Source organism: Gymnogyps californianus, chromosome 2 (assembly GCF_018139145.2).
Source record: "Gymnogyps californianus isolate 813 chromosome 2, ASM1813914v2, whole genome shotgun sequence".
Lineage (NCBI taxonomy): Eukaryota > Metazoa > Chordata > Aves > Accipitriformes > Cathartidae > Gymnogyps > Gymnogyps californianus.
Window position 1 is genome coordinate 91221361 of NC_059472.1, and position 26941 is coordinate 91248301.

The 26941-nt window shown below is 44.7% G+C and overlaps 1 protein-coding gene across 3 annotated transcripts in view; it reads right to left on the reverse strand.

The window, feature by feature from the left end:
• Window positions 1–26941, reverse strand: part of BCL2 (BCL2 apoptosis regulator) — a 92375-nt gene that overhangs the window by 63314 nt on the left and 2120 nt on the right. The window contains exon 2 of one of the 3 annotated variants that reach the window (XM_050892585.1): window positions 9967–9983. The exons of the other annotated variants lie outside the window; for them this stretch is intronic. Within the exon in view, the coding sequence (XP_050748542.1) occupies window positions 9967–9983 (17 nt within the window). The remainder of the gene's footprint in view (window positions 1–9966; window positions 9984–26941) is intronic. 3 annotated transcript variants of the gene reach the window in all.

The window sequence follows — 26941 nt, forward strand, 5'->3', positions numbered from 1 at the left end:
GAATGTTAAGCGGGGCTCCATTTGCTCTTGAGAGGGAGAGGCTTTTTAAGTAGATTTAAATGTATTAACTAACATACCAAGATGCTTTCTGAGAAATCCTGGCAATAGAATTACAGAGGTTGACAGCACATTTGAAGTGAAAAATTAAATCATAACTGGTGTGCCCTGTCTAATCCCATTCATTTCAACCAGTACGAGAGCAAAACTTGTCATAGAAAGAACAAGAACTAAACGAACAAGATGTTTGGGGACTTTCTGGTTCTTTCCTTGATGTCTCCTAGGGGCATATAGAGGGAGTTTCATCCTGTGATTCAGCCAACTGGCCAAAGATTGCACGTATCTGGGTCTGATTCTCTGGTCCCTGCCTGACTCCAGGCACATCAACTCATGGCCAGATCCAGAAATGGCAGTTGCAGGCATTTAAGCAGGACACAGGCTCCACGGGTCTCTGTAAGACCCACAGCGAGAACCAGAGAGCCCAGCTGGGCACTGCATAGCCCTGGAGCCAGGGGAACTTGCCGGGTCACCACAACTTCACTTTTCGAAGCTGCCCAACCCAAGCAGATAGGACCTATTACCTATGGAGCCAAACCAGTAGAGTATGCCTAACCCATGCACAGGATCAGCTTCTCCCATGCAATACAGCTGCTTTCTTTTCTCTAAACACATAGCAGTAGTCGTCTCCAGGCCAGCATTAACACTTACCTAGGGAGTGGCTTTCTCTGCCTTCAGTCTGAAGGCTTTCAGGGTTTCCACCACCAAGGAAAGCAGCCTAACCATCTGAACAGGGGTGGGGAAAAGAGCCCAAGTATGGAAAAAAGGAGACGGCGTGTTACAACCACACATGAACACCGAGAGCTACATTCATTACCCTGCACAAAGGACCTGGGAAATCAAAGTTTACAGTGTGTTCTCCTGGAGAAAGAATGACAGCGCTGCGGATGTAACAAAAATATATGTTGTGGGTCTCTTTGAATTAAAAAAAAATAAATATGTGTTTTACTGTGCAGCATTAAATGCAAGAATACGGCATGTGAAAGTACTGAAGTAGTAACACGAAAGAGATGGATATTTATGTTGAAAAATCTCCAACTGTTATGCAACTTAGATTTTTTTTCTTAAAGGAATTAAGGATGAAATTTGCATACAAAAGAGAGAAAATGTTTGGGGGATAAAAATAAAGAGGAGGAGCAACACGATCCTCAGTTCAGATCTTCCCAGAAGTTCTGAAAGAAACTGGGAAGGAAAGCAAAGGCAAAGCTTCCAACGATACTGTAAGTTACTCAGTAAAAGTCTTCAGGAGCACATGTCTTTGAAGTACCACGGGGAAGGCTCAATCCTATTACAGCCCTCCTGAGGAAGTGTTAATCTTCTAGACAAAGAAACCAAGGCTCACTTTTTATGAACTCGCATGTATTTTTGATTGCTTCTGGCTTGGTTTATTTGTTTCTTTAAGGCTCATCAAACCCGATTTTTTTCTGAACCACTAAACCTACAGTTCAAGTCAAAGGCAAATGGAAGCTGCTATGAAAGATCAGGCCACTTTCTTTCAGGAAGGGTGAATTTACAGGCCTATATTTAACCGTTATTGATGAAATGCTGGCATTGTGGTAAATCAATAAAATAGCCCATTGCCAGAAATGGCACTAGGATTTTATTCTTGATTTAGAAATTGCTGGCTATGGTCAAAAAAAAAAAAAAAAAGACGACAAAAAGCATGTTTTGCAGGTTCATAAAAAAGGATGCAAGAAAAAAGGCAGAGTGCTAGGAGATAAGCTATATTGATAAAATTTAATCCTTTTATGCTGGAATTAAAAAGGATTCAAGGTTTATATTTCTGGTGCTTTAGACTACATTTATCATAAATAAGCCAAAGTTAGTGTAACGTTGTGGCACTGTCTGTTGGGAAAAATTTACAAATCAGCCCCTTTATTAGGATTACTGTTATTACTTTAAGGGAGGGCAATCAAATCCAAACTCTGGGCTTTTTTTTATCTTCCAGAGACAGATGAACGGCTTTTGGCTGGGGATTTTTTTTTTTTTTAAGTATAAAAACCAATTACTTGTCTTGACTGAAGCTGAATTCAATTCCTTTTTTGATGTTCTGCAGCGCACTTCTGAGCAGCTTTTGCAAGCTATGACTAGCATATAGCATTTGCAGTCCCTCCAACAAAACAGAAAATGTATTTGTAAGCTCATTACTACCAGAATAACGGCACAGACACGACTCACACAGTTTATTCTTGCAGCAATGATGAAGAAAATTCACAGTATGAGCAAGGGGAAAATCACAGTGATCGATTTCTGATTTATTTAATCAGTTTTTGGTTTTTTTTACATTTAGGTGTGGATTCATCACATCAGATGTTTTTCGTCACCTCCACCTTCTTGCAGAAAGGCTGGCAGGTCCCAAAGGCGAGCTGTCCCAGAGGGCAGCATGCATCTTACACAAACCCATACCCCTGCTCAGGAGGCCTTCAAACTGGGTTTAAAGGATTTAAAGATATTTTGCATTTCTTTCTCCTTTGCAGGGATCAGTGATGCATCATTTGCCATGTTCACCCTTGCTCTTGTTGACCAGGGGATTGGCTCCCTCTGGTTTGCCTGCTGTTTCCCTTGGGGCCCAGCCTTGCTCCCGGGCCATGCATCGTCCTGCCTGCCGTCGAACACTAAATGCTGTGTGCGGCCAACCCGCAGAGAAGGAGAAAGATCTGCGACCTCCACATGGGCTCCACCTGGTACCTAAGACCAGGATCAAGACTTAAAATGCAGCAAATGCATTTGTTGTGGCGCTAACGCTGTTCTGCTTGCGCACCGCAAGCTGCTCAAGTCGGATATTAAGTGGGGAAAAAATGCACCGTGGAATTTAGTTATTACATTAATTTGATTTCATTAAACAGCAAAGGGGAATAAAAAAGATATACGGGAGCAGCTTCAGACACAAACAAGGAGCGTATCCCATTTTGGACTGCCTCACGCGCTGTGTACGGCACAACATGTAGTTTTCTTCTTTTTGTTTGTTGTTTTCAGTTTAGGTTTTATCCAATTATATATCTATTGTGTGACAGGCCTGGCATGAGAGATCCCATTTACAGGAAATATTTCTGAGATCACAGGCCCTGCAGGCTAAATGCAAACACTGGAGCAGATGGTAACTGATCCAGTAGAGCTGTACCTAGGGGTGCTGGAAGGGGGAAAAGACTTGGAAAGTAAAGCCGCTAACAAAATAACCTCGCATTATTAAAAACTACAATCAAATCAGGCCAGTGAGCAGCTAGGGACCTCATTAGGGACGCCTCTGACCACTGCCGTTGACCTGCTCATGGCAAAGGGCTGGGGGCAGGAGGGAAGATGGGCAAAAGAGGGTGCTTGCTTATAAAATTACTTTCTACCTGCCCGAGAGGGCAAAGGGGGTGTTTTGCCTGTTGAGTAATCACCGCTGGATAGCGGCAAAACTCTTAGAGGAGAAATACGAGAGCTATATGTCAAGCCACCCTTTAACAGTTGTTCCCAGGCTCTCCCTTTGGCATGGCCGGAGGATGTTGAGACTAGCCCTGTGAGACGAGCTCCCTCCCCTTCCTAACAATACGGCGTCTGTGCCCGGCCCTGGCCCGCTGATGCTCCTATTCAAGCGGGTGCCCTCTAATCTGCAATGCGTCTTGTGCTTACAGCAGCCAGGGCTGAGGGCAGGTCGGCACTAGGAATAGCTGACCAGTGTAACTGCGGCAGCTTAATCGCACAGGCGAGCTCAGGCGGTGCAAACGCCGTTTATCCTGGGGGAGGGTGGGGATTAAGGAAGGAAGCTTGCATCAATACGCTCTCTAGCACTTTCTTGCAGCAAAAAACACCCTTTTGATGATAAAACTGCATTTATGCTAGGGTTATAAAAGTACCATGATGAGAAATCACAGCCCTAATGAACCGTACTGTAGCAGGAAAACAATTCAACCACAGACCTGCAAAAGCAGGTAACTCTGCCTCCCCAAATATTTAAGTAGCATCTATCACAGTGAATTTCCGACCTTGATGCTATGACAGCATCTGTATATAAAGATGGTAACTTCGGTTTTAAACACAAGGGGAAGCTCAGGGAGACTGGATGATAAAAGTGAGATTCCAGACCAGTAAATGGGAACAGCTGACCAAAGCCCTTGAGAAACACTGACTCATTCACGATCAGTATTTTAAAGGTTGGTAAAAGTTACATCACTTCATAAGGCAGAGTGCAAAATATCAGCTTAAGTTACTTTACCTACTTTATTGGCTGGAGAGGGACTAATTATGTCCACTTACTTACCTATGTTAATTGTACTGTCTCATCTTTACTAAGTAAGGTTTCATCAAGCTAGAGGTGGTCCCTCAACTATGCCTATGTAATTTTTGACACTTCTGCTCCTGTCCTACCCGCTTCGGGCTCTGTGGCTGCTTCTTGCTCATTTGAAGACTTAACCTGCCATTCCTTAGCCGTCTGCGCTCTTTCACAGACCAAACAAGCAGCGTTTGCTCTGATTTTCCTTGTGGGTGATGCTCCCCAGGCCACAGGGGAGTCCTCTGGACTCCCTCTCAGACTGGTCGACTGCTTTTTTGTTCGAATCGGGGCACAGCATCCAGCTGAGACTTCACCAGCACGGAGTCTCTGTATAAAGGTTTCTTCACACGTCTTGCGTCTCACTCCCCTCGTATGACTTTTTCACCCTTTGGAATGCAAAAATAAGCCTTGATTTACATGAGCACTCAGGTTTTACCAGGATCCTCTAATATAAACCCCCCTGCTGCTGCAGAGCCCTGTTTAAATCAAGAGGCCTTCATATGGGTGAAGATGTCTTAAAGAAAGGTTGGGATGTAATTCTGTCACAATTATTATGATTTTGTAACATTTAGCAGCTGTGGTTTTCTGCTGTAGACATCAGTTTTATAGCTGAAACTGTTCCTTTAATTTTTTTTGCAAGAATGTTTCGCTATTTTTTTTGTCATTGTTGTTTCCTGGACTCCTAAATATAGCCAAGTGGAATAACTAGCACCTCTGTAAGCTGTTGGTTAAATGCCACGCTGAGTTTCATTTTGCACTCTGGAAGGCCATTTAAAACACATCAGACTTGTAGAGCTCAAAATTTAGGAAATTATTTACATTCTGGGAATAACTTCTAACCGTTTCCTCAGGCTTTTCTGCCTTTAATACACGTTAATGCTATTCCCACCAAATAAAAGCGTGGCCTGAAAAATACCAGGTGTCAAAATAAATGGCACTTCAAAGTTTAAAAAACACAATTGAGAAACGAGAAACTGGAAAGGTTGCTCTGCTGTCATGAGGTGTTTTGTCACCGGGATGTTAAACAGCAAGTGGACTGCTTTGGGCTTCATGGGAAATTTCAGGCAAAGCCAGAGAGGCAAACTCACTGGCAGCAAATGAAGCCACTGCTCCACTTAACGCTACGGAGCTGAGTTGATTAATGTCATTATTTAATATAAAGGCACACTATTTCAAAACTAAAAACATCATGGAATTGAGTGTCACATTTCTGCCTGAAGGGGAAGCAAGATGTCCATCCGTCTAGTGTCTACATGCCACAAGGTGTAAGATGGTGACTGGCACGGCCATTGGAGGCAAGGCATGAATCCCTCACTCCATCCTGAACACCCCCTGCCGCCATATAACAGAAAGCTAAGGTATGGGGGTCAGTACTGGAAAACACGGTAAAGTCCTTGGTGATCCAGAAGCCCGTGCTACATCCCTTGACTCCGAAGTCATTTGAAAGAATGGAAGCTCTGAAGTCCCTTTGAAAATAAGACTGCCTGACCCACAGAGAGTAAAACTTGCTTATTTATTCAATTTTCTGTCAACATCTCAAAGGAATTATCATCCCCATTTTGCAGCAACTAAGCTGTTTGCCTAAGGTCAAAGAGTGAATTAACATTAAACTAGATTACAGAGTATCGTGGTTCCCATTCCTGTGGTCAACCAGCTAGCATCTGATTAGGTCACCCCAGTACATTTAATTTAAAAAGAATGTTGAATCTAACACTCTGCCTAAGAAGTGCTCAGACCTTCAATAAAAAGTCATGTGAAAGTGAGAGAGGGAACAATAAACAAGAAGGCTTCCTAAGTCTCAGTAACTTGCAAATCCAAAGAGACAAAAAGCAATGCAAAGTACTGTACGGAAATATCGGCATTTGCTGCAAAAATAGTCACATAAATACTCTCGACTTTTTGGGCACAAACGCAGCCTGCAGGGTCTGACCATTGCTGCGGCACGGGGCCAGAGTGAGCAGCTTTGGGGAGGCTCAGGAGCTGCTCTCTGATAGCCCCAGCAGTCCTTGGCGTCCGCAAAAGCATCACAGCCTGGCCAGAAGGAAGGCATAATGAAAATTAGGTAGAATGAATACCACTCAAAATGACTTCTTGTATTTTTCAGCTTTAAAACAGAAGATGGGCTACAGGACCTGTCCAGACACACACATGAAGAGAGTCTCTTTCAGAAACACCAACTGGCCTGTGCTGGAAGGGAGACTGGAGAGGTTTTAAATTATTAACTGCTTTCCTCTTTCAGGTGCCAATGAAATCTATAACACCAAAACAAGATCTTTGCTAATTTTTTTGTATTCACTGAAAGGGCTGGAGCTATCAGTCGCTCAGAAGAAGAGAAACACATGTTTTTGCAAGGCCCAGCTACTGCTTCTGTTACCATTGGCAAGCCAGCAAATAGCTGCCTGCCCAAACCAAACTGCAGCACCTCACATACAAGCACTTGTACCCCTGTACATTTAATATTCTCAAACCAATGCTGATCTCTGAATTTGTACTGTGAAGCAGTAGGAAACTTACAAAGATTTTGCTGAAAATATATATTCAACATCATCTGTTGACAATTCCAAAAATCAAATAGCCTCCTGTACCTGTTTGGTTATTTAAACAAAGCTTGTTCAGTTTGCCTGCCAAGCTAAATGCTTCTGAAGTCACCATTCAGACAACCACCAAGTAACATAAACTGTGAAGACATGTCTTCAGAAGCCCCAAACCAAGCCCTGCAGCACATCCACGGAGCCCACTGAAAGAAAAGAGCTCGTCTTTATGTGGGATTACTGAAGAGCAGCTATTTCTGAATTCCTCCGTGAGTTGCCACTCTTGCTCTGCAAGAAGAGTGCTTTGTTCCTCTTCAGCCAAAACCAACACTGCAATACACTAAAGACTGCTCAGAAGCAACATGGCCTCTTTCCAAAAAAAGACTACTGGTTCATGGACTCATTCAGAAACAGCTGCTCCTCCATACTTGTTTCTGAATAACACGTGAGTAGAGAAATCCTGGGAAACCTGTGTCACCAAAAATGTCAAGCTATGGACTAGTGAGACACGTTAGCTACCTACATGCAGTTTGTTGGGTACCAAAGGTGAACAGTGGAGTTTAACTAACTGTCCTGGATGAGCTGCATGAAAAGCTGTTAGGAGATCAGAATGGTCGCTACAAAACCTTAAAGATCAAAAAGTGGAGTCTCTGCTGGCAGAACCACCATGTGTTTCCCAAAGGATTTCCATAGAGCTCTCCCCATGGTACCACCTTCCAGCTTGCATACAACCAAATCACTGGCAATTTTCATGGCCTCTCACTCTGCATACACATGATCCACCATGACCATGCCTTTTCACCCACAAAATGGTATTCTCACATAGAAAATAAGCGATTTATTTTGCATATAAGTTCAGTCTTCGTGTACGAAAGTTAACATGCAAACAAGTACATGAAAATTAGTGTCATGTTTTCTAAATTTGATTCTAAAAGTACATTGCGCAAGGAATAGCAAGAAGACATACTGAACTGCTACGTACAATTCATACATTTTAAGATAATACTTTCTTTTCCTGACCTTGTCTCTCTGAAGATCTTTCTTAATTCAGCAGAGTTAGCCACATACCCACTTGCCTTCAAAACATCCCACAAAGGTTTGTGAATGTGTAATAAATGCACAAGACGTGCCTCCCATAAGCTGCACTAGTAAGGGTAGGGCTGCATTTCAATCAAAGGCACAATAACCTTTCTTAATGGGCAGGTAGCAGTGAAAAAGAACATCTTCAACCATCTGTGCAATGTGATCTCTGTCCATGAAGATCCAGCGAGGCTTAATAGTTGCATGAGGAGGATGTGGGATGACTTTCCCCCTGTCCACTTCCCCTGGCTTGTGCACCTCTAAAATGACCAACGCAGCTCTAGAGCACTGTTGGTAATTTCACCGACCAGTTTTACCAACCCTCTCCTCCAAACTCCCACAAAGCAGAAGTATCCAGCTTGCACCTGCATCTTGTATGCTAGCATGGAAGAAAGCTTGAGAGCTACCGCTACACCCACAGCTGTTTTCCACGAATCTGAAGAGCACAATCAGCCTAATTCTTTCTTTGAAGATAGACCATCCTTTTCCTGCGGCCTAATTTAGACTCAACATTAAAAGCATATAAAGCTAAAAATGGAAAATCACTCATAATTGAACTTGTAAAATACAGAATCTATTTTTCATGAAACAATCTCAAATTCTATTTTTTTTTTTCTCGTATAGACGGTTTCCTACCTCAAATGGAAAACACTATAGCAATGAGCTACTCAGTTATGGACTCCAGCACTTCTGACCTGTAGCAAGTAGGACACAACCCAAGGTGAAAAAGGACGGCTTCAGAGCTGACTCAAAGTATACCAAGGTCAAGTGAGAGTCTGCTGGGACTGGGATCACACCCACAAGGACTGCAGACCTTCTGAGACAAAAGTAGCACATGACAGAAGAGCACAGAGGCAATAGCAGGAGGCCAATAAACACTGGCCTTTCGCTGAAAATGAGCAGCTGTTGGGTGTTATGATAAGCCGCTAAAATAATGCTGTTTACTGCCAGTGAGTAAGCAGTTTCAGAGCATGCTTAGTAGAGGGAATGTTATACTAGCAACATGCACAATTTTGAAACATGAAACATCTTCAATTTAGCAGCAGAAACTGAAGTTGCAATATACTCAATAACCTGTTTGGCTCAGACCTCAGGGCCCAGGTTGCACCCAGATGATGATATGACCTCCACACAAAGACCAGCATGCAAGGTGCTAGTAAAATGCCCCCAAACAAGAAGTCTTAATGGGTCCTCGCAAAACCCGGGAACTGTGCTATCCATTCTTCAGCACCATCTACTGGTACCGCACCTAGCACCAAACTATTTATTTGCCTGCAGGCCATGGCCAGCTGTCACTTGTCCATTCCTCCAAGAAAACCATGGACCCCACCAGGTCCAGGATCCCTCTGTCACTATCAACAGCCTTTCCCACATGGCAGATACACCCCAATGACACTTCTGGGACTTAACCAAACTCCTTCCAATCCTGAGATGCCTAGAGGTTAGACTTGAACCAGCTCATATGATACCATGGGCCTGGATTAAGGCTGTTCCAGCTCAAGAAATGAGATGATGTATTCCCATCACCAAGGCGTTCCTGATCATACCTGCAATATTGACCTATAAATATCCTTGGCTCTGCTGACCACAGAGTGCTATCTGACAAGTGCTATCTTTCTTCCTCTTCAGGCCTCTATCACTGTTTGGGCTTCAGTTGCATCGAAGTGGCATCATCACACTTAAGTGACTTGGACAACGACGCTCCACTCATTCACGAGTGGCTTCAGGAGGACAAGGGACAAAGCGCAAGGCACGGCAGCATCCCCAAGGATGGTATGCACACTAGGCACACGCAAACATACTAGCTTTGCATGGGGGAAGTGCAGAACACCCCAGCTGAGCCTCCCCAAAACGGAAAGGTGTTTCTGTCTCACTACGCAAGCTCTGAGCAGCACTCGCAAAACCAGCCCCCAGCAACTAATGGAAACACGGGTCACAGCTGGTTAGGCTGCTTCTGGAAAGCAAAGCAGTTGAAGGAAATGTTCTCATTAATAGAAAGAGGCTTTCTGCGGCCACGTGGACAGTTCCAGAGACCAGAGTCAGTACAATGCACAGGCTCTCATCTCTGCTTCAGCGCCCTCATGCCCTGTTGTTTCACTGCTTTAGCTGAATGTTGGGAAAGTGTTGACAGGGATTTCAAAGGGACATTTCGAGTCTAAACACATTGTTTAATCCAGGCCCTTCATAGTTGTTTTGTTGCACAAGAGAAAGGAGGGAAAACACGAAATGAAAACCCCACTGCAAGCGCTTTCCCAGGGCACAGGCGCAATCACCGAAGGGGCTGAAGCCCAGCCAGTCCCGCGCCCTGCCCACCCACCGACTCGCTCACACCATCCCTCCGCCAGCCTCCGAATGTCACACCGCCAAATCGGTCAGCACGGTTTCATTTATTTAAATGGTGATTGCGCGGGTGCTGATCAGCATCGCCGCTTTCCTGGAGCAAACGCCCTGCCGCACCTGGTCCTCCCCCTGCCAGCCCAGCACCCAGCTGGAAAATGACCATTTCTCAGGGATGCTGCCGGGCTACTGAGTAGAGCATAGCCTGAAGAGAAGATGAAAATTACTGCTGGCAAAAAAAAAAAAAAAATTCCAACTGGGATTTTTCAGCCTGTTTTGGGAAGACACAGTATATGTAAAGACCAAAAAAAAAAAAATCCTCTTTCTTATCTTATTGCATAAGAAAGCACCTTTGAAGATTCAGAACAAACAAAATTTACCCAAACGGAGGGTAAAGGAGGACCCAAATAGAGATGATAACTACTGACATTCCACTTCAAGCCTAATTTTTAGGTCTGAACACAGAATTTAAATATACAATACATAATGTAGGCAGAAGTGAATTTCACCCTCTGATACCCGTGGTTTTTTCCTGTTTGGCTCAGTCATTTAAAGGAACAACTTTCCCCTTGAACTCTAATCATTTTTGAATGAATTATTAAAAAGCCTGACTTTACAAGCAGATTTCCTTTTATATACAACAGCGCACAAATAAAAGAGGAAACTGATTAAACAGGGAACATGACAGTATTCACTTGACAGCATACTTTGTAAAAAACAAATTGGGCATGTGTGGTGCACGTGTGCATATCTGCGGGTGAGGAGGGGTGGTCTTTTTCTTCAGTCTTCCTTCTCATTTAGAATAACCGTGTGCTGTTCTGGCACTTTTAATTTTAACATATCCAGCTCATTATGATTTTGTTTAAAGTTGGTAGTGCCTCTTTAAAGAGATAAAATATTTTAGCTTGCATTTATATTTATTTCTATAAATTTATTTTGAAGTAATGGAGCTTAAGTTGCATTCTTGAACGGCTTGCATTTCATCTCTGAAAAATCCTAATAACTCTGGAATAGGTAACTTATTCCTTCTTGTTGCAAACAGACTCTAGATTATATTCATAATAAAAACTGAGGGATGCTGCCAGCTCTCTTCTGAAAAGTCGTGGCAATAAGATGTTTACGTTTTGCAACTTCATGTACTTATTCAAGACCGATAAAAGACTTCTTTTGAAGTAAATTATAAGCGTGCAGTACCTTGAAGTGATTAAAAAGGAGTAAAATAGCTAAATATGCCTATTTTTTGTGTGAAAGCAACCACGTTTATAACAGCAAGGATGTAGCATGAATGGGAACGGTTTACCCGTATCTCCACGCATTAAAATGAAGCTGCTCTCAGGGTGGGTGGGCACATGGGACCAACCACAGTTTTCGTGTCCAGCCACTGCATATGCTGAGGCTCCCGCTGACGACGGGAGCCACAGCCATCTGCCCCCCATACCCCTCATTGAGGCCTTTCTCACCTGCATTACCTCTGCACCAAAGACTTTGCCTTCAAAGAACAATTTAATCCAAAATGTAGCAGGCAGAGTTCCCTTATCTCTATGCTTTCTCTGCAACACATTTTTTTCAGATCCTTTCTGTCCATTTCTGTGGAGGACATACATGTTCAATAACTTACACATTTGTCTGTATCAGATACTATTAGCTTCCCATATGAATCTCATTAAAAAAAAAAAAAAAAGATTAATGAGGAACATGAACATACTAGCCAGCTTGCTTTCAGAAAATTACAAATCCGTGCAAGAACATGATGACAAGATGACTTTGAATGAAAATAACACCAGTATAATCCAAGTCTAGGAAATGATTCCTCTGATATTACGGTCACAAAACACTAAGGCTGATTTTTTGGGTACAAATCAGACTGTGAATCTCAGTCTACATGGCTACCCAGAATGATATCAGTTATCTCTGTGGAACTCTCCTGCATTCGGAGGACCAGCGCCAGCCTGCTCATCACTTCATGCCAGCTGAGGCTCACTGGGAGAAGCACCGCGATGCCGATGCCTTGCCCTGACCCTCAGCGTTGGGGTGAGTTCTGCCCACAGCGACTAACCGGAGGGGACACGCTGCCAAGTGATACACCCGATACCAACCAGCCAGATCACGTACCCAACCACTGGCTAACGGCACAGAGTAGACAGCATGTATCCTCTCCAGCGTGCGATCCTGCAACCTCGAGTGACGCTGACATCCAAGGACTGTTTGCCAAGATACTGGCTGCTGCACTGGGCCCTGGGGTCATACATCAAATGTTCACATGCACTGACAGATGTTTATGTTGGTCATCCTGATTTAACTCCCATTACATCATTTACCAAGCTACTGATGTTATCATAAACGATTAAACAAGCCAGCAAAGGAGACTCGAATACAAATTTGATTCCCTCATGGTATGAGGGCATTACACTCCAGACTGCATCTTGCTCTTAAATCAAATTGAACAACTGTCCTGATTCTTTAATTCATTTGAATTCCGTATGAAAAAGAGCCTTTTTTTCTTTTCTTTTTTTTTTTTTTCCCTCAGAAGACTGATTTCATTCATCCTTTGACCACCACAGGATGAATGAAAGGTATTAAAAGGTAACGGGGGGGGGAGGGGGGTCAGACTTTGAATCACAAATTATTGGTATAAAACCAAAAACAGTTTCGTACTTTAATTAAGGAGCCATTCAGGCTGGGATTCATTTCAGCTACCTTAATTCCTGAACGTCTACTGCATTACGTAGTGCTTCCAGTCACTTCTGGTTTGTGTCTGGACTATTTTAACATACTGAAAATAACTGAAAGTTTTGAGGGAGCAAAATTAATAAGCAGAGGAAGTCCTCAATCTACTGTGTACATAACATGCTTGCTGCCTGCCACTGAAACACAGTCTTGTTATCAAATACAAGGGGTTAAATTTAAACTTCATGACTGCCTCCCTGCTTACTTGGTTGTTATTAACTGTGGGGAGGGAATAGGAAACACTTCACACATCTTGTTTTCCGCTTCTAATATATTTGTGAGTTTTCTAGTGCAGGCTTTGCTTGGATGTGTAATCACTGTGGAATGGCTACTATACCCCTGCTACACTGCATAATACTTTCCCTTCCTCCTTCTGTAGGATTCCTCATGAAAATAGGCACTTTGTGTTTTTGGCCCTAAGGACAGAACATAATGTACTGTCTCTAGGAAAAAATTTAAAAAAAAAAATCATTAAAACATTTTCCACTACTTAAAAAAACCCCAACACATGAAGTACTACTGTATTTCTTTTACACACATGACCTCATAGATAGATGTGTGCATCCACACACACACAAATGCATTCAATTTTCAATTTAGCTATTTATAGAGCTCTATAATTTTTCCTGGCTCAAGTTTTAGTAAGCCTTCCCTGATGGGGTTCAGTTCACACGGTTTCGCAGCCCTTCATTTTGCTTCAAGTTCATACACATGGAACATCCCCTCCCCATCCCCGCCTCCTCCTAGAATCCCATTTAATGTTTTGCCGATTAAATTGGCCAGTTGCTTTACTGAACTCATCACAAAAACCACTGGGTTTTTTCTCTCCCAAGGAGCCGTGTGTGTTTTGTCAGTTTTTCTTGCAATCTCCTAGCGGCAAAGGTCACAGATGCAGTTGCGTCCATCTACAACCTTTTTTTGCTGATGTAACATTCGACGCACATCTAGAGGGTCTTGGCAGAGAGTCGCATAAAGGTCTTCCAGCCATGCTGTTGCTCCCTTAAGTAGGAGCAATGCAGGTTTCGGGAATGTTTGAGCATCATGGAGCCTTCCAGCCAAGCCGGCAGCAGTTCTGGAAGATGGGCATCCACACGATGCTGTTTGCTTACTCCACTTCCAGTGAGATGAGCAAGAAGAGCAAAGTGCTCAGAGACCTCAGGGCGGGGAAAACTTTTTCTCACCCTGGAGTCAGTCTACTCTTCGGTTCCCTCGTATTTCAGCAAACTGGCTTGTCCCAGGGTGAAGGATGCCCCTAGCTAATCTAGGACAGTTGGGTCTGGTGGTACTTCATCTCTTCCCATCCCCTTTCCAGCTCTCCAGGCTAGGAGGCAAGGCTGAACTGCACTGCAACCCAGCAAGCTCCTGTTACGTGAATGCCCACTGAGAGCTAAATGCCCATTTGTGTAACTTCCAGCTAAGCTCTGCTTTCCTCTGGTAAGAAATCACCCACCCCGCCATGTCAAGGTGCAGTGCTGGAGCGCACAGGCACACAAGAACAACAAAAGAGAAACAACTAATTGCCCCCTCTCTCCACTTTACAGAGCTCAGCTTACTTGGGCCAGAGGCGTACAGCCTGCATAAAAGACAGAGAGGTAGAGTTCAGAAAGTAAAGAGCTATTAAAGCGAAAACCCATGAGGCAGATAACAGCTTGCTGCCAGACTTTTCAAAATTTAAGTGTTGATTGTTCAGAATTTATGTCTAGATTTTTCTTAAGAATGCAATTTCCTGGCACATGGTACAAGTTGCTCTAGACCTGCATGTCAGCACAGCAGGCATCCTGTTGCAAAGGTTATTATGGAACTATTGAATGTTTTCATGCCAAATTTGTCCAAATTAAACCGAGGGGAATGGAAATACTTTCCCTGGATAGGTGGTGGTTGCATTAGGTGGGTTTGTTTATAAGGAGAATAAAAGTTACAGCTAAATATAAAAGCAGATATATCATAATATTGTCTGAGAACTTGAATAACACGTCATTCAGCCTGCGTGCTGTGGAAAGAACACGAAGGTCAAGTCTAAAATAAGATCAGTGACTGTTTGACAATAGAAACATGTAGGAGGTAGAACAGGAGAATTTTCCACATTTTTTTAAATGACATTTTTCTTTCAAAAAATATTCTTGCCTACCTTGCAACGGGTCTGATGTAAAACCCTATTGAACTTCGTGCAAAACATACTGCTGAATTTGGCATGTTTTTGATCAACCCTCTGGCAAACTTGCATTAGTCATTTGTGCCAACTGTTTACTTTTTGCATTATGCTCAGTTGGGAAAATGAAAGAAGGCTGCTCTGTTGCATTTTTGTTTATAGAGAGTTTCACTTTCTGCTTCAGCCCTCTCATCCTGCTTCCCTGGAAGTCAGAGACTTCAGCGAGGCTACTGCTGTCTCTTAAAGGTAAGCATATCTGGGTTCGCAGCACTGGGGAGCTAGCAGAATCCCTGGCAAGGTCAAAAAGAGAGGAAAAAAAAAAAAAGAAAAAGACCCAAACCACTACTTGAAGTACTTTACAAAATCCAAAGCATTCCTTTTTCGTTTTGTTCATCCACCAAAACCTAGAGTGAAGATACGACGTCAGGGACTTGCCATTTCCAAAAGCGCAACGAAGGCAGGGATTTCAGCCCCTGCCCTGCAGCAGGGGTAACCACCCCTCAGCAAGTCTTGTAGGAGAAACAGGGAACTCGCAACCCGAACCTTGACAGAGACATCCAATGTACTCTACTTTTACTTCAGTCAGTGATGTCAGAGGTACATTTCTCTTTCCTCCCCTATATTCACTTTTAAATATAGTTACAGCCGCCTCCCTGTAAAAGGTGTTACAAAAGAAGCCTTGCAGATTCCCTAATCCCCTCCCCAACAACCCCACTGACAAAATCCCATGACTTTAAAGCAGAGACAGAAACTAGCCCACGGCCAAGGTCTGAAGGCAGCTGCCCTACCTTTCCCCCTGAGCTGTGGCAGGCAGTCCGTGTAGTTTATAGAGCTCATGTTAAAACATTCATTGCCAGCGTGTCACTCCACGGGAGGACTCTCAGGGCTTCCAGCAGGAAGGGTCTGGGGCAGAGGAGGGAGATGTCGGGGTAGAGCATCCTCTCCACAGCTCCCCCAACTTGTCTCTGTCCTCTGGAGACTCCACACCAAAGCTCAGGGTGGATGAGGGCTGCCAGCTACCTTTTGGCAAGCCCAGCCCCACGGCCACCCTCTTGCTACCGGGCATCCGTGTATTTCAAGTGGGAGCTCACGTCAAAATGAGCCACGCGGTGCTTTCTTATTTCTCAAGCGCAAAGATGCCTCTCTGGAGCAGCAGGGGAAGGGAGGGAGGGAAGCAGTCTGCAAGGTCTCTGTCCAGGGGAGGACTTGTCTCCTCTGAGGGACCTCTGATGAGGCTGCAGGAGAGGTGGAACAAGGAGCCAGTGCCTTGTAGCACACCAGCCTTGCTGGGGGGGTCAGGAGAGCCCTCAGACACAGCCCGGCCAGAGCCTGCTGTAGGACAGGGGGGCTGCAGGGGCAGGTCCTGCTGCATCCATGCTTCACAGCCCCCTTCCGCCTGACCTCCAAACCTTGGGGCAGACATGGCCAAAATTAGTATCACACTGAGGGCTGGCACGCGATGGCTTTGACTCTAACGATCCCACTGGGAACGCAGTATTGTTCTGGCCCTATTAACAATAATTTGCATGTTGTCTAATGGCCCTGGGAGGAAAAAAATAAAAATAAAAAGGGTGGCAGGCCCTGAGGGAGGAGAAGAGGAAATGGGAGCACTGCCATTTTCTTTTGAGAACTGGCAAAATAAGAAGGTTGACTTTCTTACAGAGCCAGAGGTAAAACTAGTCATTGCAAAATTATTTAATATCTAACTTAATCATCCAGCCTTTGTCGCTTCAAGGCAGGGTTTTGAGAACCCGGGCCATTTAGCTATACTGAAGAGCTCTTGTCAAACCAGCCTGGTAGGGACCTTGATCACAGGAAACTTATTTTAGCGGGACCCCAAGTCTCTCCCAGGGAGCTGGTGACAGTGACCTTTCACAATGAGGAGTTGCTCTCAACAGAAGGGTCTGAACTACAGAGACAAGGGACATCTGCACACAGCGTTTCTCCATCATACTTGCAGCCTTATATGTAAAAAGCAGCCAGTAACACCAAGCTGCCACAGTTCCAGTCAATTTTTTTTGTTGAGAGGAGTTTCTTTAGGGATCAAAGTGTCCCCAAAACCAAACAAGCTGGCTGTCCATCCCTTCCAAGAGAACAGGTAGTTTATTCCAGCTGTCAGCGACTGCAAACCAAACAGCTCCTCTCCCACTGTCAGTTTTAGCTCTAGGCCAGTTATTAAAATTAAACAGTTTCGTTTGTGAGAATGATGTATTTGTGTCTGCAGGGGGGAGAGAAGGGAGCAGAGAGGGAAAAAAGAAAGCAAGTTTTCTAAAACAAACCCTAAGCCCATTTACACAGCCTAACAGCGTGCCAGTGCTGCCTCTTCCTTCAGCCCATTAAACTGTCACAGAAGTCCCAGCCTGCAGGATGTCCTACCATGCCCCAAACATCCTTCTCGCTGGGTTGGGGAAAATAAAATAAAATATTAAAAAAAAAACCGCAAAAAATTCCAATTGCTTGCAAAATAAATACACTATCCCCTTGTGAAACAATCAACTTCAACAGATATGAAAAAAGGTACGAAGAGATGCCTTGACAGCTTTCCCCAGCACTTGTGCCACCCAGGCTGGAGAGCAGAGCGGGGAGCTCCCCCTCTCGTGGTCCTAAAGCACCAGGGAGGCTCATCAGCTCGCCCCTGGGGCTGAGGCACGGCTTTACTGGCCGAAGCTGAACAGGACCAATTTCTAGAAAGCCGCTGTGGTCCTGGTGGGACACTACCACCCCTGGCCCACGCAGGCACTGTCAGAGGGACGTTTGTAGCATCCCGGGCCAGGTTCCCCTTACAGCAAGGACGCCTAGGGAAGCTGAGCAGCACTCTTAAGGCAAAACAGGAGGCAGCCTCGCTCCAGTTTTCCACCGCTGCACAGACGTGCCCAACCATCCACTACAACCAAGGCTTTGTATGACGCTTTATAGATCCCTCTTTGGGTCTGCCCGCATGCTCACTGCTGTATGAGGCTGGATACTGCCGGTTTTAGCATCCCTACTGGGAAAAAAAATAGCTATTGACTCCAACCGAGCAAGGATTTCACACATTCAGTCCAGAGCCAAATACGCGAATTTTCTACTGCAGGAATTTTTTGCAGACAGCCGTGAGCTACCGCAAAAGCCTGAACAGACTCCAGGCCGGCTCACTTACTTGCAGCCTTGATTGCCACCTGACATTTCAAGTGACCAGTTTTATTTCCTCCCTTGCCGGTACACCCCACTGCTGCACTCCAGCCGCCCAAGGAGGAAAGCCTTTCCCTCGCCCAGGCTTCATGGCAGCGCTGCTATTTATTGCAGATCTGGGCAACGGAGAAAGGAACAGGTCAAGCTGGAACCTGAAAATAACACAGGCATTAGGCAGGCCTCCTTCTAGGTTATATTCGGGACCTTTCGCATCCAGCACCAGATTGGGAATTAGATATTTATACAGCGTGATTTACTGTGATTTACCAGATGACTTCAGGAGAGGGGTTTTGGATATGTTTAACTTGAGCTAAAATTTGCAGACACTTGGAGCACGATGTAGGATTTGCTTCTGTTATGAACGAGGGAGTTTTTACTTCAGTTTTTTAATGTCCTTTTTTACTTGAGCTGTGCGTACATTCTTGAGAAGTTCAACAGATTTTACTAATCTATAACACTGACCATCTTATTCTACTAATGGAAATGCCAACTCATTTACTACTGTATTTGAATTTGTCTTTGAATTACTTCTTACTTCTTTTTTCTCTAGAAAAAAGATTAGAAATAGGGTCCTCTACTACATTTTATAACACACAGTCTGAACGTGTGATGAATATTCTTAAGAAAGGCGTTCTTTCCTTTAGAGACAAAGCTGGCAATAGTTATTCCATCGCAAAGACACGCTACAGGACTGTCCTGTACCGCAGAGGGAGGCATTGCACTGGCCTGCCGTCCAAGGTCCTATCCTGACTTTCCAGTGACTCACGCAAGTCTCTCCAGAGCACGCAACAGTCCTAAGCCTCAGTTCAGCAAGATAGCTAAAACTAACTTCAACATCACAGTCAAGCCCAAAGGCTTGATTACTACTCACTTTTTTTTTAAATGTTTTAAAATTGCTTTTTCTGCCTGTATCTGAACACTTAATGAAGCTTGTGAACAGAAGCAAAACAATACGTGTGCATGAAGGTACTTCTTACAGGTGCATGTAATACAGCTTATTGCTCCTTCCCCTGAAGTGCCACAGAGAGCTTTTACATATGGTGGGAATGGAAAAGGAAGGACAATTTCCTTCTTGAAACACCCAATGAACTGTGCTGATACATAAAGGAAAACACTAACATTGTCAGTTCCCATTTCTCACACTGCTCACCCTTTTCCTAAATAAAAACTAGAAATCAACACCTGAAACTGATCTGTTTAACCTATTTCCATCACAAGCATTGCTAAACACATCCAAACAGTGGAGCTGAAAAAGTTTAAGCCTAATTTCCATTTAAATTTTTCTTTCTTTCTTCTACCTCCTCTCTCCACCCAAATCTCACCCCCAGGTAGTTTCACAGTCTGACTCACTTTGCTCTTTCCCAGGCTAGCAAGCTCCAGCAATGACAAAATGTAATGCTACAGATTTGAATTTTATTCTAAGCCCCAAATTACAATGATGGACATTTTGTTCAATATTGTACCTTTTATGACTTCTTTTTTTTAAATTCAAAAACATCAGCCCAACTCATGATAGCATGGTGGGCAACAATACATTTGCCAGACCTGGTGTGCTGTATAGCTAGCCAGCTTGACTGAAAAAGAGAGATATTAATGATTTGCCCCGTATCCTATCGTGTACTCAGTACTAGAGCCAAGAAGAGGAAGTTAAGTTTTGACTCTCGGTTGCTTTCTCGAACAACTGTGCGACAGCCTCTTTCAATCACTATGTGGGAAAAATGAGGCCTTTTCTTTTTGATTGTACCTGGCCGATGTACATAAATTACTCACTGAAGTACCCCGAAACCCACTGAGTTGCCTTTTCAATCAACAAAATGGAATCATCCTTTTTATGCTTCAATAAAATAAAATGGCAATAAAATGATGTATGCACTGAAGGATGCTGACTATTTCTTTTAACTAACTCTAAATGTGGCAGTTCATAACAGATCTTCAGTCAGCGCAGGAGTAAATTCAGTGATGCGGGTGCTCTTAGCAACACAACAAGCGCATTTACAATTACCTTTACAAAACACATGCAGAAGTAAGAAGTTTTCCCCGGATGGATGAGACCGGCAGTGCATCTACCCCAGTATCCCCAGTCACCAACCAGCACCAGGTGCTCTGGGGGAGAAGCAATGTTATAGATAATTCTGAAATAGCATTCCCCAGAGAAAGGTCTACCCTCAGCACCTGGTGATCTCATTTCAGCAGCTGATGTTAAATTTACCCCAAGGTGTATGACTGCCCTTTCAAGCAATTTTATTCGAACCTAAGTATAGATGTTTTGCTCACCCTTATAAATACCTAAACCTGTCCTGAATGCAAGTTAGTACTTCCACTCACAGCTCTCCCATGAAAACAGCTCCCAAAGGTTAATCATGCGTTGCAGAAAAGGCTGTTTTTCTCTATTAGTTGAAAACCTGTGGCTTTTTCATTTGATCTTATTTTTCTTGCTGCATATACAAAGTAAACATAACTACAATTGTCCAATTAAGTGCCTCTTCCTGTTCCTATTGAAGTCAATGGCAACACTTTCTAAAATCAGATTTGTTTTCTTACTCATTAACTGTAAAATCCAGAAACTCGCAAGGAACTTTCCAGCGAGGGGGATTAAGCAAAGTCTATCAATATACAATAATTATGACAGCAAACTAACATTAGGATAAAATAACAGAAAATAAATTCCAGGCTTTTAGATGCATTTGGAAAAGTTATCCAGTTTCATAGCCTTTCAGGAGCCAAAAAAAAAAAAAGGACAAAAAAAAAAAAGCCATCAGATTGTTAATGAGACTGAAAGCCAGAGCAAAATAAAAATCCCTCAAATCTGTCATCGGTATTCATGATTGCCAAGAAGGCCTGGATGTTATCCTGCTGGGGAAGAGAAGATTTATGGCACCACACACCTTCATCCATCCTATTATTATATATGAAATGGAAAATAAAACAGGCCAGTACTGCCCTCAGAAATAATCAGTATTTTGCTGCCACTGAGTAACAAGTGTTATTAGTATTACTAAGTCAGCAGGAAAGCAGCCACGAGGTGCTCATAAATAAATTATTTTTAAAAAACCAACAAATCAAACAGGGCTGGGCTCCACTCCCCCAAGGGCGTGAAGGAAAATAAAACAGGCCAGGGAGGGAGGTGGGAAGGGCCAGACCCGGCGCACATTGCGGCCGATGGCCGGGTGGCAGCACCCAGCACCGCGTCCAGCACCCAGTGCCCGGCACCAGCAGCAGTGATGGAAAGGGACGGTCAGAAAGGCCTGCAGAAAGCCGGGGATGGCCAGCCCTCCATGAAGTGGAAAGACAAAACAGGCAAAGAACCAGACACCCACCAAATACAAGCGTGCACGCGACGGGAGCCGGGAGCGTGCTGGGCCAGCATGCCATGGGGTGCATGGCTGCGTGCTCACCCCTGCCCAGCCGCACCCTTCACCGTAACCCAGATCATCAAAAGGGATGGAAATGCAATAGCCAAAAAATAAAAATTCACTTTGCCACAGGGGAGTTGTCATTTAATCAGACCTATCGCGCCGTTTTTTAGCTACGGCTGCTCGACTGCCAAGGCTGCTGAGCCAGACTCCAGGCCAGGAGCGAGCACCCACTGCCCTGCCAGCAGCCCCAGGGTAGGACCGTGGTGCTAAAACGCTGCGGGCTAGCCCGGCGAGGTGGCTGCAGAGCGAGAGGGGAGACAAGGACACAGCAAGATTGCTGGCAGCTCGCGTTAGCGAGCAGAGCGGCGTACGGAGAGCCGCCACTTCAGCCGGTCCTGCCCCAAGCCCCGGGTCTGGCATCCCTCAGTGGCAACGGTGGAGCGTGAGGCTGGCTCGCCGGTGCGCCAGGCGCAAACCATCACACGAGACCAAAACCACAGCGGAGGTTTTGGAACGACACCCGAGCGCCACTCCCATTTCTACATCCACCTCCCTCCACCATCCCAGGTCCAACCCACTGAAAGATGACCCTCTCGTCAAGGACGCCTGTATCGGGCACAAGGGCTTAATGTTTGCTGCCGATGCAGTACAAAGTTCCTGTGCTGCCTTAGGAAGCCCAGGCCCTGGTATCTGGCCGCTGAGAAAATGTTTCTGCTCCACATGCAATTTCACACATCATTGCATAGGTCTTGTGATTCTCCTGCTAGAGCCGTGCTTTGCCATCGCAGAAACGCTTGTGCCTCTGCAGAAAAACTCAACTGGATTTTCTTCATGGGTTACCGACTCCGAATTTCAAGCTACATGCTCAAAAAACTAAGCTACTTACTGCCCAGCAGAGCTAATGCAGCAACTTGAGAGAGGCCTGTGTTAATGCAGGCACAGAACTAACTTCTTTCTCAATATTGAAAGTAAAGTAAAACTTTTTAATAGGATTGCTGTTTGAACTTTACAGTTCTTTGCAGATCAAGGCAAATGACATCACCTCCATAACCGAGACCCCTGGTTCTGAAATTTTAAAGGTCACGGTCATTACATATATTCATATATTTAAAAAAAAAAAAAAAAAAAAGAAGAAGAAAAAAAAAAGACGAGACTTCTGAGAAAATACGCAACATAACGTTGCAAGTTACGGAGAAAGCTATTATAAATGAAAGGGACTAGAGAACCACAATCATTTTCTCTTTCTGCCCTAGCTCTTCTCCTTGCTTTGGCACAGATCCTCCACAGAATGAATTTCTCACTCTTCAGCAACAGTAAAAAGAAAAATATTTTGATAATATTTTGAGAATTCGATTATAAACCCACAAAGCCACAAAAACTGGCAAAGGACCTAGAAGGTGTAACACTTGAAACTGCCAATTCATTTATTTAACTGAGTGGATTTCAGATAGTTTCCTTTTACCAGTCAAACAGTGACTTGGGGTTAGCCCCGCTGGGGATTGAGTCGTTACAAGGCCGCATGTCACCAGTAAAAAAACTCAAAAGTGCCGCTGCTCCAGCGCGGGACATCCGGCTCCGAGCAAGGCACCGTCCCGTGCCGGACGAGCGAGAGGCTTTTGCTCAAGACTAGCAAGAGAAGCAACGTGCTGCACAGGCAGGTGCCTGGCTGAGCTGCTGGGAGAGTAGCTCTAGAGCCCAAAAGGGACAAGATTTCGGTCGGTACCCCATGCAGAAGCATGGGAAGGCCCCTGCGTCACACCGATATCCACGACCTCCAGCGCTGTCCCGGAGGCAGACGCATCTGCCATCTCTTGCCTTCATGAGGGGGCTTATGGACCGTCATGAGGCACGGCGACTCTCCGCACTTCCTTTCCAAGGCGTGCCACCAAGCAAAGAAAATTAATGATTTACTAGGCAAAAAAAAAAAAAAAAAAAAAAAAAGAGGAAGCTCAGTGATTAGGGCAGTCAACCCAGGAGAAGGGAAACCTGGGGTCTAGTTGCTGGTCCAAGAAGCGTTTATTCATTTGGCTGCAGACAGCCACCTGAGAAAACACATCAGACAGTGGGAATTAGACACCCCAGTTCTTCCTCCTCGGCCAAATGAAATCTCACCCCTGCAGGAGGAGGAGGAGCCCTGTTGCCAAAGGGAAGGACACCTCGGCAAAACCAGCAGCCATCTGGCAGGCGAAGCCTCCTGAGATGTTGGAGATGTGGTTGAAACCCCACCCTGGGCTGGAGAAGGTCTCGTAGGCAAACCTCCCATTACCTTGGGAGAGAGCTTTAACCAAAGAGCTGCCAGGAAAAGCGGGGGCTTCTCCCCAGCTATGTTTGCACATGAGGATGGCACGTGAGCGACAGTAGCCGGGCCAAAGGATGCCTGCCAGCTTCAGGACATAGAGGGTCTTGGGAACAGTGTCCCCCGCAGCGTGCCGAGCAGCTCCTCTCTCTAAGGCAGGAGCAGCTCCCGGCTGGCTTGGGCAAGGAACGGTGGGAAGCCAGGGACTTCTGCCACCGTTCTGGCCAGGCAGGCACTCAGAGGATGGAAGCGCTTATATTCCACCTAAGCTCCACTTCAGACATCTAAATCCTTCCCCATATCTGGCCTTAACTCTTGAACAGAATAAAGAACTGCAATAAAAGAACAGAATCGGACAAAAATGCACAACTATCGCATTCCTGGTTCGCATGTAAATATTGTCATTTAAAATCATGCTTTCCTGGCTGAATTTCCAACACAACGCTGCTTCTCTCACCTGGGCTTCTTTACATTCTTTACATCAAAAATGTACTTGTCTACACATATATGATGGTGTCTGTGTCTCCTCCTATAGTTCTCATGCTCTTGCTTTTTCTTGAACAGCTCAGGGAGGAAGCCGTATGCTGGACTAGAAGCGCCCAGAGCTGAGCACAGCTCCCACGTATGTTAGGTTGTGTGCCCAAAGAGGGAACCCATCACTGCAAGACAAACATGGTTATTTCCCCCGCACCGGCTGCATCACATTTCATGTCTCCCACGTCAAAGTCAAAAGTCGCCAAGCGCGACAGCCCGCTGCCAAGCCAGTCCTTCTGCAGCTCAAACATCAGGCTCTAAAAAACGAAATGAAGCCATTAAGTTGTCAATCAGAAAGCATACATTATACCAAGTACCAAGAAATTGCAGAGATGAGCTGGTTCTCCTCTTATTTCTTTTGTAACACAATTAAGATGTTATCAGGCCAAAGTACAATATTGTGGTATCCTGGCCTACGTGAAAATCTTTGAAAGCTGCATTTATTTGCCACCAGAACCACAAGCTAATAATACAGCCTCCGTGCAGGCAGTCCCCATCTGCTGCTTTTTCTAAGTTTCGAACAAACCCATGACGCTGTGTATTGTAAGGGTATTAACAATCCCCAGACACCATTAACAGCAATGTCTAGTGCCTAACATTTATACTCCACCAGCTATGTCCCCTTCCAACCTGCCCTTCGATATGCTTCTTTCCTTCTTCATTTTCCTTGCAATATAAAGAATTCATGTCCTGAAAATACATTGTCAACTTATAGAATCGATTCAAAAGAAACAGATAAATAAGAAAGACATTTCAACCAAACTTCACACCTGAGTGTAAGACATAGGCCCACAAAATAGACTCAAAGCACGCGCTGTCCAACTTACTCACTGTGTAACATATGCTCGTGACTAACTCCGATGCTCTCTTTACTACTACACAGCCTCTAATAAACTCACCACTCCGCAACATACCGGGGACCCACAACATGAAGGAGGAGAAGGCTACAACAGCCGGCACTCCCACCTGTTGCAAGGAGAACTTGCAGGCAGCCGTGCTGAGGTCCTACAAAGCGTCACCACCTACAAGGTGATCAGCTGCTTCGGAAGAGCCATTTATGACGCTTTAATAAGGTTCATACATGGGGTGTGGTGCAAGGGCCAAGCTGAAGACTGACTGCATATATTAAAGCATCCTTTTCCACTGACAGATCCTGAAAGCTAGAAGAAGAAAAAAAGAAAAATCCACCGCCCCATGCCATCCTTGATTTCTTCTGTCTAAAGAGAGGATCCTAAAAGCTGTGTTTGCAACTTCATGTTAGTCTTTTGCTCTTTGTAACCAGCTAGAAGGTTTTGCCTGTGTTTAATAATCCCGTGGCTCAAAGGTATCAGCCATTTACCAGACAGACAGGCAAAAGCCACCTTGGGGTAGTATTCTGCACATCTTCTTCCACGTGTACATTACAAATAGCACATGGCAGTAAATGGCATCACATGCATCCAAACTCTGGAGCTTTTGTTTATAGGACACCTCAATAAACAACTGAATGGCTATCGATAAGAAGCATCTTTTCCTTTTAAAGGCAGTCAGTGGTTATAGTCCGAGTTTCTTGTATTTCTAACCGTCAAGAAACAGCTCCAGCACTCGCCTCATCTGGCCAATCACGCCTGGTAACACCTGTCTTTTCACATTCTCGGTTTTATTCCTTATTTATGTTTCTCTTTACACAATACACCCGCAGGACAATACATCTCCAGCATGCTTACGGATTTGATCCAAAGCTCACTGGAGTCAACAGAATGACTTCACCGGCTCTGGAGCGAACCGAGGGCCCCAGCTCCGCAAGCGGGCTTCCAGCCTGAGGAGGGACTTACGCACAAGTTAGGCATCCCAGCCCAGAAGTGCAATCGCAAAATCCCTAACCCTTTAGCTGCTCGTCATTTAACCAGCCAAGGTCTCCAAAAGCCTGAACTGTTTGCAGATTTTTTTTTCCCCCAGTTATCTGTTTCATGAAAAAAAAAAACCCTCCGACAAACCCTCTGTAGTGATCCATGAAATAGGGGATCAGGGGATAGGTCTCTGTCTCCCAAGTGTGGTCCCAGCCACTAAGCGCTGGAGTCATTTTGTGTGTGTGTGTATATATATATGTGCATGTCTGTATATATATGCATATTTGTATATACAGATGTATATATATACACAGACACAGACACACACACACACACATTTTTTGCTCCCCCTTCTGGCCCCATGAATCCTGAATTTTTTTTCTTCTTGGTGGAAGCAGGGGAGAGCAGGAGAACGATCCTGCCTCCGACATGACTTGTAGACAGGGATCTGCAGCACTCCTCTGGGAGGTGCGCAGTGTGGATTTCTGCTGAGAAAAGGGCCCCAAAGCCTTACTCCCTCCATTATGGCAGCACGTAGATGTCCTCTGGATCCCCGGACACGTATAACCTTTAGTCAGGCGGGTTCAGCAGCGGGAAGGCAGCATCTTCATTTTTTAACAGA